At 48.4% G+C, this 10,419-nt stretch overlaps 1 protein-coding gene across 7 annotated transcripts in view; it reads left to right on the forward strand.

The window, feature by feature from the left end:
• Nucleotides 1–4,474, forward strand: part of KIF1B (kinesin family member 1B) — a 132,373-nt gene extending 127,899 nt beyond the window's left edge. For all 7 annotated transcript variants that reach the window (XM_070404052.1, XM_070404054.1, XM_070404053.1 and 4 more), the window contains one exon: nt 157–4,474. In XM_070404052.1, coding sequence (XP_070260153.1) covers nt 157–199 — 43 coding nt within the window. In that variant the 3' untranslated portion in view covers nt 200–4,474. The remainder of the gene's footprint in view (nt 1–156) is intronic.
• Nucleotides 4,475–10,419: the final 5,945 nt, after the last annotated feature.

Below are 10,419 nucleotides of genomic sequence, written 5' to 3' on the forward strand. Positions count from 1 at the left end.
ACCACCGTGTAGCCTGTTTGTTCAGAGAGCCCGAGACCTGGGTCTGCAGTGCAGTTTAGAAAGAAGTCCAAGGAGGGGCTCATGGGGGAAGAGGCCTGTGAGGGAGAAACATCTGGATCCAGTTTCCTAACGGGCCTCTCTCTCTGTCACCCATAGGTCGAAACTCTCCCTCAGAGGCTCGAGCCAGCCGAAGTACTGAGTGACTGCTGCGCACCCTCACGCGCCTTCCCAGAGATAAAGGAAGTGTTACCTCTCGTTTCTCTTTGTGATTCTTGATGGTTGCTCTTGTATGTAATCCTGTGGCTTAACTACTTTTCCCTCTTGTCCAGCACTTTTTCTAGCTCCTGTTCCCTATCTCCATTGCTCTGTACCCTTTTTCTTTTTTCCTGTGCTGAGAATCTTGTTAGTAGCATGTGGCCTAACAAAAGGGGAAAAACACATACAACAAAACAAACAAACAAAAAACAGAGAGAGGGAAATCCAGTGACTCTCCAAATTATTTTTGGTATATCTTGGCTTCCTTTTGTATGAGAGCTCCCCCTGTGACCACCTCTGATGTCTGTACTGCTGTCTTTGGCTATCTGTCTTTTTTCAAGACAACATAATACATTTTTTTCTTTTCTCTGTTTGTGCTGTCAACTTAATTTTTCTTGAGTGGCTTAGAGACAGAGGGAGGAGAAATCTGGCCTTTTTGGAAGCTGAGAGGGAAAAGCTTACCTTTTTCCCTCTGTTGCTTTCTTCCCTCACTAATCCCTGCGTTTCCAGTCAGGGAGAAGGTTGTGGTGAGCTCAGCAATGGGACAGGTATATTCTCTGAAATCGGGCTTGCTTAGAACATGGTCATGCAGTTTTCAGTCAGTGGAAGAGAAGAGAAGAGAGAGCTTTTAACAGGCCTGCGGCAGTGGCCGCTGCTGACTTGTCAAAAGGGAAGAGCCAAGGATGTTGAGTTTCCAAGGAGCGTAGGGTGGGTGGGTGGGAGGGTCAGTAGGATTCCTGTGAACTGTGCTTCTCATCTGGGAGGGAGCCTCCTCTCTGTTCTGTTCTTGGCATTGGTGATGATGGCCCGTTTGCAATCTGTGATGTCATACACAGATGTCCCACAAGGGGGAGTGCTTCGCTTTCTGACGAGGAATTTGATGGTCATTGTGGTAATGCTGAGTAATGACCTTGTGAATGTAGCTCCCGTTGATCAAAGAAATGCAGCTTTCACCTGTAAACCTGGAAGTCTCCTCTGAACCCAGTGGTTATTTTCAATGATCTCTGTCAGATTGAAAAGACTTTCAGTGATGCCTGTCCCTGTACTCATCAATAAGCAGACATGGCAGACTTTGCTTTCTGGACCCAGGATTAAAACCAGCCACTCCCACCACTAAAAACAAAACGAAAGGACATCTGTGGGCAGAGAAGAGACCCCACCTGAGCCCTGGCCCCAGCGTTTCGTGGCGCACCCAGCCGGCCTCACCTTGCTTCTCCATGGGGTGTGGAAGCGTTGCCAGAGAGGGAAGGAGGAAGCTGATAGTCTCCTGACAGGACAGGGTCGGCTCTTCCAGATGCCAGCGTGTAAGATACACTTTCTCTCAGCTGCTGGCAAGGGTTTCAGAGTGACAGGGAGGGGAAAGGGCCCCGGTTCCTTGAGTAGCTTTGCCATTAGTCGGCTTGGGTTGTTTATACCACCATTTACCTCCCTTGCTCAGACCTCTCTGCTTGACCATCCCGTGGGCATTCAGGACAGTATCTGCTGGTTCCCGCCCTGTGGAGACTGAGGGTCTCAGCCTTGGGGTTGCTGACTCTCAGGTGCTGGGGAACTGGATGGCTTTGCCTTAGCAGCCAAGGGCAGAGGCCGTGCACTCTGTGGGGTAGTTGCTGGGCAGGCTCAGACCTTGCTTCCACCCTCCCCGGTTGGGCTCATCTCAGAACAGGGCTCGCAGCTGCACTCCTTATAATTGCCTTGCAAAGAGGCGGAAGTGAGTCAGGGAGAGTGTAATAAAAGAAAGGACAGAACCACAGGCTGTGCCCTTATCTGAAAAGTGGTCAATAAAACTCTAGATTTTTTAAACTTTCTTCTCCTTAAAACATAGGTCACTAACAGTAATGTTACTAGTTTTTCTAAGCAACATTTTTAATGTAGAGGTTTCCGTGTTGTTTAATGGACACAATATGCCCTTCTGTTGTATACCCCAATCTAGGATCTGTCCGTGCTTAGAGACAGCTTCCTGGGCCGGAATTAAATCTAATTTCAGGGAAATGACATTGAAGATTACTTTTAGAATCAAATCATGGATGCTGCTGCTGTTACAAAGTTTGATGGAAGGATCCATGTCTGTGTGGCAATAGGTGGGGAAGGCTGAGGGAGAGTAATCGTGTGATACACTAAAAGAACTTTGGTTTCTTCTTCTAACTCAAACACAACTGGCTTGGAAAGTCTTTGCTTTGGAGTGTCCGCTCTTAGAATAGGCGGCACTGAACTGTTCGTCACGTGCCCAAGCAGGAAGGTCTCGTGAGAATGCAGGGTCTCGTGTGCTCTCCCCGTCCAAAGGGCCTCTGCTGCGGCTGACAGATACAGGCAGCCCCTTTTGGTACCCCCTCTTTCTCTAGGGCCCATCTTCAAATTGGAGCTGGAAGTTTCAGGGTTGATGTTCCCTTTCCAGACAGTTTCATCCCCACTTTGAAGTTCTGAGAGAGGGTTTCTGACAGAAACTATGAGGCTTTAGCTGAAGCCATGGGGCCAGGAAAGTTAAGGAATGAACTTGACCTTTTAAGGAAACCACCTTTTGAGGGTTTTTAATTTTTTTCCAAATCACTCCTTTAAACAAGCAAAAAAAAAAAGCAAGACAGAAAACCCTTACACAAATGAAGGAGACATGAATGCTAGTTAAAAGTAACCCTCTGCTCCCTCGATCCCCATCCTCCTCTCTCCTGCCAAAGCAAAATACGGCCTCACAGCCCGCACCAAGCCAGTGCTCACGCCCGCCTCCTGTGCCTGCCTGGGGGTCAGCCAGCTCTCAGGCCGGGCTGTTCGGGGCCGGCCAGCCCCTGCACACGGCCAGGGCATGGGAAGGGCTGCTCTGGCAGCTGGGCGGGTCCTAAATTCCAGCACACTGTTCACTGATGGCAAGGGACGATGATCTTCCCAACTAGGAAACCACTGTTTTATGTATCTGTTTTCCCTTTAGCTCTGTAGAACTTACACAGACACTCAGAGTTTTGCTGGATATTTTCCAGCTCTTTTAAGATGAAAGAATCAATTAAATCATTGCAAAAGGCCTTTTAGGATCTAAAAGTAAAATGACGTCTCCTGGCACATATTTCAAAGCAAAGACTTTGTTGCCTGCTGCTTGTTCTCTAATTATTTAATTAAATTAAATTCTGTAAGGTATTTGTATATTTATACAGCTGTAATTAATTGCACATTGGACTGAAAAAGAGAGGCTGACCTCACGCGTGGCACCTGCCGGTACCGGCATCCCTGGTGCTGCCTGCCACTCGGTGCTCCTGGGCAGTGTCAGGGCTTGTTGTTGGTTTGTTTGACTGGGCTCCTGCATCTTTCCTTTTGGGTCCTTTTTTAAAATGTGATTGTTAACCTGCTCCTTAACGAGAATTCTAACCCTGCTGCTGCTCACAGAAGCTGTGCTGAATGTACTTTAAACAGGACTCTGACTCGGAGGACTGCAGCCGCCCACCCTGGATGACTCAGCCAAGTGTGTGGCCAAACCCTTGCTGTGTGAGATAGGAATGCACTGATTTGTGTTTCCTTAGAATCGAATTATCAGCTGAGAGATTATCTGCTTTTGTTGTTCAAAAGGCCATTTATGAAATTCGTATTCAAGCCCCATAAAATCTTTGGAAAGCCGCTAAATCATTTAAAGGAAGAAATTAGAGTTGATACAAATTTCAACGAGGACATTGTTAAAAACCCACAGCCAAATAGCTGTACTCAGATGGGAAGTCCGAGCTGAGTTGGTCTCGCCGAACCTGGCTGTCGTGTGTCGTTTCGTGTCTTCGAGTTACTTTCACGCTGCGTGTTCGGGCATCAGTTCGCCTGAGGGCTCCATCAGCCTTCCCACGTGGAAGGCACCATCTTAGACTTTGTGGCTCTAAAGTGTTTGTCCATTGAGATTTCAATTCTCACGTCACCATCCTTGTGCGTTAAACAAACCCATGAACATAAGTGGCCTTTTTGAACCAGGACTTTGCAAACTGATCTCTCCCCAGTGAAGGAGTTGAGCACATCAGCAACAATGTATGTACATTATTAATTTCTGATTTTCATTTTCATGTTTTATTATGTAAATATTATCTGATGTTTGGAGCTTGGGTATACAGAATGTAAATATAGTTCTTGTATTTGTACTAATTCTGGTTCTTTTGCTGTATAGCCTTAGATGTGCAATGCAGACATTATCTAACTGTGTATGGTAACCTTGCATCACGGAACTATTAGTGAACGAGGTCATAATAAAGGTACACCCAGTGCACCAGAGGGCTCTCGATGTGCATTTATTGTTCACGCTCTGAGTGGTATTTACACAGAGACTTTTCTTGACTCTCGAAGATACTACTTTTCTAGGACAAAAGTCACGATGCTCTGACCTTCGTGTTCCTTTCTGGGCATTCAGAACAGCGGCCACTATATAACCAGGGAAGCCAGTGAGGTGCTGTTTCTTTGAAAGTACCTCCCTCTCAGGTATGGCAGTGGCTGATTAGGTAGAAGATGTGTCTCCCCACTCCTTCAGCGCGAAGCCTCTTTATACACGTACCAGTGATTCTGTAGTGATTGTGGTATTTGGGAGGGGCGGGGGCTTGAAAATTTCAGCATGTCACCTTAGTTTAACAAGTTCCTCTTGTGAGCAGAGCATGAGCAGGGGGACCACTGCCCTGGGTGTTTGGGGAGAAACAAGAAGGGAGGAGCAGCAGCATTCAGGCAAAAAGCCCCGATGCGCGCAGCACCCGTCCGAGAGTCCACCTGCCCCGGTGCTGCCCGCATGCAGATGTGCCCCCTCCTGTGCCAGTGGGAGGTCACCCCCTACACACACCGGCAAGTGGTAAGTATCACAGAGCAAAGTAAAGCTGAATGAAAGATTAGGAGGATGGGAAGGAGGGTCCTTTTAGACCGTGTGGTCAGGGGAGCCTCTCTTAGGAGAAGACACTGAACTGACTCCAGAATGAAGGAACAGGTAAGCCGTCCCGATTCCCGGACACAGAGGTTTCCAAGCAGCGAAACTAAGCCCTTAGGGCAGCAGTGTTCTCTGCAGGTTCCCAACAGCCAGGAGGCCAGCTTGGAGAGAGCACTGGCGTCCTGATGGCAGAAAGGAGCCAGGGCTCAGGTGGCGTAGGGCCCAGGTAACTCTCATTCTTTAGAGAAATAAGAAGCCAACGAAGGAATTTGAGAAAATGAGTCACAAGATCTTGTAATCACAGGTCGCTTAACGATCGGGATGCAGTCCGAGAAAGGCCACATTAGGCGATTTCACCGTGCGAACATCGCAGCGTGCACTTACACACCCAGGCTGCATGGCCGGCCACTGTCACATGCGTCCGTCATTGGCCTAAATGTCGTGCAGTGTATGACTGCATGTATGTTTTTAAAAGACCATGCTGACTATAGAGTGGAGAACAGCTCAGGAGGGAGGGGACTGGAGGAGGCTGGGGAACAAGTGGGAGAAGGGTAACAACGAGGACATTGTTACCCCAACGCCCCACGGAAGAGGATCGCGTGGACTGAGGGGGAGCAGGCAGTAGAGGCGGGGAGAAGTGGGCGGAGTCAGGATGCCTTTTCATGTTAAAGCGAACAGTTGACTGAGGGCTGCATGTGGAGCCGCAGAGAAAGGAGAAGGGTGACTCCAAGGATGTGTGCCTGAGCAGAGGGACCCTGTGGTGGAAAAGACGGGAGGAACACTGAAGGGGTGGAACGAAATTAAGAATTGGATTCGGGTCAGGTTCACTTTGAGATCAACATTTCCACCCAAATGTGTTGTCGGTGAGGCAAATGGATATACTAGGGTTCAGGGGGCAGAGGCTGGGGCTGGGGACACATGTGGGAGTTGTCAGCATGAAGGTGGCAGGTGCGCAGACCTGGCAAGGGAGGGTAGCTGGTGAGGACCAGGGCTTGTGTCTGAGAGCACTGCGACTGGCAGAGGTCAGGGAGGGAGACCAGTCCAGGGGAGACGAGTGGCCTGTGAAGAGAGAGTGGCACTTGGCCACCCACTTAAGTGTTTGAAGATGGAGAAAGTGATACTGCCCAGTGCAGCCGACAGGTTAAATAAGAGCATTGACCACAGGATTGGAGGGCGAGGGGGTTGAGGGGGGTTCCAGGAAGTTTGAAGGAGCCAGTGAACACCACTTTCCCCCAAATTCAGAGGCAACCGAGAAAAGCATAAGGCAGGTGGGAGATCAAAATACCACCTTTTTCACTGTTAAAGATGTGAGTGGAGCCCTAGCCAATTTTGCTCAGTGGATAGAGCATCGGCCTGCAGCCCTAAGGGTCCCGGGTTCGATTCCAGTCAAGAGCATGTACCTGGGTTGCAGGCTCCACCCCTGCCCCAACCCTGGTCTGGGCTCGTGCAGGAGGCAACCAGTCAATGTGTTTCTCTCATGTCGATATTTCTCTCTGTCTTTCCCTCTCTCTTCCACTCTCTCTAAAAACCAATGGAAAAATACTCAGGTGAGGATAAAAGAAAAAAAACGTGATTGGAGAATGTGCCTCGTATGGGTGGATGAATGGATTTCCTAACACTGGACCTCAGAACTAGAGGGCTTTTCGTTTAAACTGAATTAGTTCTGTTTCTTTTTAATTGATTTTTAGAGAGAGAGAGGAAGAGAGCCATCAATTTGTTGTTCCACTTATGTATGCATTCATTGGTTGATTCTCTAGTGCCCTGACTGGGGATCGAACCTGCAGCCTTGGCATATTGGGAAGATGCTCTAACCAACCTAGCTACCTGGCCAGGGCCTAAACTGAATTAGTTTTTAATGAAACTGTTTGTCCTCCATAGCTAGACCCCACTCAGGGTCACAAAGGTTTGGTCCTCACTTAGGGTCATTCTGTGTGAGTCACCATGTCCCAAAATGGATGCTGTAGAATGTCAGGAGGTCCCAGGTCCCTTTTCTAGCTGGTGTTCTTGTCAGTCCACTTTTGGTTGGGCAGAGAGGCTTCCCCACGTTCCCTTAGGCCGCTGTGGTCGCAAAATGCGGCTCACGAGCCACATGCGGCTCTTTGGCCCCTTGAGTGTGGCTCTTCCTAAGCCTTAGGAGCACCCTAATTAAGTTAATAACAATATACCTACCCATATAGTTTAAGTTTAAAAAATTTGGCTCTCAAAAGAAATTTCAATCGTTGTACTGTTGATATTTGGCTCTGTTGACTAATGAGTTTGCCGACCACTGCCTTAGGGACTCCTTTGTCTCTGCATAATCCTAAATTTTTAGCTTTTCTGAGCACAACACACGCTTATCTGGCTTTAGAATATATGGTCTCTGGGTTTTTACTAAATTGCTCTTTCCACTTAGCATGGGAACAAGTCATTTGAGTTCAGTTGTAGGAATTACACACCAAGTGAGTGGCAGAGTCGGGATTTTCAAATCTGCCCCAACTAGTATGTTCCACACCCACTTAAGTAAGTCCAACAAAGGATTCAGCCCCAGGATGTTTGCAGAGAAGGGCTGTTTTTGTGGAATTCCTGCCCCTGCTTTGAGTTGGGACTTGGGGAGTTAAGGTGAGGCCAAAGGTGGTTAAGGTGAACAGTAATGTGAGTTGACTTCTTAAGCATTCCTCTCAGCCAAACATTGAAGGATTTTGTAAAGGCTAAAGGTCAGCCTGCAGCTCTCACTCCAGCAAGCCCTGGCTTTACCGTGTCCGTCTCTGGGTGGGGGCGGGGGCTTGCCTTTGTGCCAGCCTTGCTCTCCTGAGCGCAGGTTGCTATAGTTTCCAACAATCCTGGGAAGCAGTATTTGTTGCCGGTTGTTAGCTCCTTAACAAAGAAAGAAGAAGGCCAAGTGTGGCATGTGACATTAGTAATAGGAGAACAAAAATTCTTGCCTGTTTGATGAGATATTTACACGTCTGCCTTAAATGAAGCCTATTTAATAGGAACTCGGGTGTGTCCAGATGTTTAGTCACATTGACTCAGCATAACTTCTCCCTTGACAAATCTCAGACTAGAGCAATCAACTTGTTCTGCAACAAAGCTGATGGTAGGCTTCCCTTGCAACCCAGCCCGCAGAGAGAGGAAGTCCTCGCAATAAAGTTGAGAGGTGTGGGAGGCCCTGCTGCTGGAAGGGAGCTATTGTGTGAAGTTGTACCTGTCAAATTTCCACAAGGGCTGCTCCTTCTCCAAAGCTGGTCACTGAGAGTTAATTTCAGTTTAGCTTTCCATGTAAAGCCAACTAAACATCAGTAATGTACGCTGTGCGTGATTGGGGCTGCTGATCCAATTAGGAGAGCTGGGCTGGCCCTCGTAGACCTGGGTTAAAGTTCAGTGCTGCCGCTCACTGGCTGGGAGTGTCAGCTTGCCTGAGCTGCGTTTCCTTGTCACCTTAGGTCATATTAATAATGACACCTCAGAATGATACAGCAATCTGAAGTTGACAAGCGTTAGCTCTTTTTGACAGGAGGAAGGAGGCAGGACGGCCCGGAGGTGGAATGGCTGCACTCACGGAGCCTGCAGGCTTAGCCCCTAGATCAGTGGTTCTCAGCCTTCCTAATGCCGCGACCCTTTAATACAGTTCCTCATGTTGTGGTGACCCCCAATTTCATTGTTACAAATTGAACATAATTAAAGCATAGTGATTAATCACAAAAACAATATGTAATTATATATGTGTTTTCTGATGGTCTTAGGCGACCCCTGTGAAAGGGTCGTTCGACCCCCAAAGGGGTCACGACCCACAGGTTGAGAACCGCTGCCCTAGAGAATGGTGGGGGTGTGGCGGTTTCATCCACTTGTCCTTCCAGAAGTTTCTCCTGCATTGTCTGCTTCCGGGCCTCTCACTTGCTACTGGGTTCTGCCCAGTCGGCTTGTGGAAGAGGAATCAATGCCAGAGGAGGCAGCCCCCAGCTCAGAATCTGTGTCAATGTGCCCCCTGGTCAGTGCCTTCCGAGAAGTCCCAGGCCCTGACCACTCACTCCCAGGTGCACGGATGAAGGCCTCATTGCAGACAAAAGGACCGTGCCATGGGGAGTGCTGTCTACGGCAGTAGGAAAGGATAGGGAAGGCTCGCTGCAAAAAAGAGGAAGCATAGCCCTAACTGGTGTGGCTCAGTGGATAGAGCATCGGCCTGCAGGGTCCTGGGTTCAATTTCGGTCAAGGGTAAGCACTCAGGCTTTGCAGGAAGCTGCAGAGGTCCTCGTCCACCTCTCCAGGTTTCACAAGGAAGCCTAGGAGCCATTGTTGGGTTCAATCCTAAGTTCCACTCCAGTTATGTCTCTCCTTTCTGAGTCCTTTCCATGAAAAAGATAGAAACTAGCCCTGCTAGTGTGGCTCAGCGGTTGAATGTTGACTGATGAACCAGGAGGTCAGGGTTCGATTCCCAGTCAGGGCACATGCCCGGATTGCAGGCTCCATCCCCAGTGGGGGCCGAGCAGGAGGCAGCAGATCAATGATTCTCATCATTGATGTTTCTCTCTCTCCCTCTCCCTATCTCTGAAATAAATTTAAGAAGATACATTTTTAAAGATAGAAATTAGTATATGGGTACTAAGTACCAAACAAATTTCCATTTGTTTCATTGAACCCTAGGGATCCCCTGTAAGGTTTGTCATTCCTGTTTTACACATGAGGAAACTCTGAGATTCGATAACTTGCCCCAAATTGCACAGCTAGAAAGCAATAAAACTGGAGCCAGAGTCAGTGCAGCAGCCAAACCCATTCCCTTCCCTCTCCATCAGGCAGCTTCCAGGGAAGACGCTCCAGATCATTTGTGAAGCCACCTGATATGGCTTTGATAACGAGCTGTCCTAGCACTGAGGCTGTCTGAAGCCCAAGTTTCATTGAGAGGGACTTTGGAACGCATCTAATCTGTCCCCGAGGGGCGGTTCCGGTGTCTCACTCTGTGACTCAGCAAGCCTGGGCCCTCAGAGCCCGTCTCCTCAGCCCTGAACTCTGAGAGCTGGACTGGATCAGTGGTTCTCAACCGGTGGGTCTCAGGACCCCGTACACTCTTAAAAATGGTTGCGGACCCAAAGAGCTTTTGCTTATGTCAGTTATACCTATCAATATTTAGCATTGAAAAAATTTAAGCTGAGAAACTTTTGAATAACACTTTTCCAAAACAAAAGGAAATTCAGTGAGATCCGTGGTATTTTGACAATTTTGCAAATCTAATGAATGTCTGGCTTATGCAGCTTAAGTAGGCTGGGCTCTCACATCTGCCTCCACATTTAATCTCTCCTGAATCACGTCACGGAGCCTCTGGGAAACACTGT

The sequence above is a fragment of the Myotis yumanensis genome, unplaced genomic scaffold, assembly GCF_028538775.1.
Source record: "Myotis yumanensis isolate MYYU_CA2020_CCGP unplaced genomic scaffold, mMyoYum1.0.hap1 SCAF_2, whole genome shotgun sequence".
Lineage (NCBI taxonomy): Eukaryota > Metazoa > Chordata > Mammalia > Chiroptera > Vespertilionidae > Myotis > Myotis yumanensis.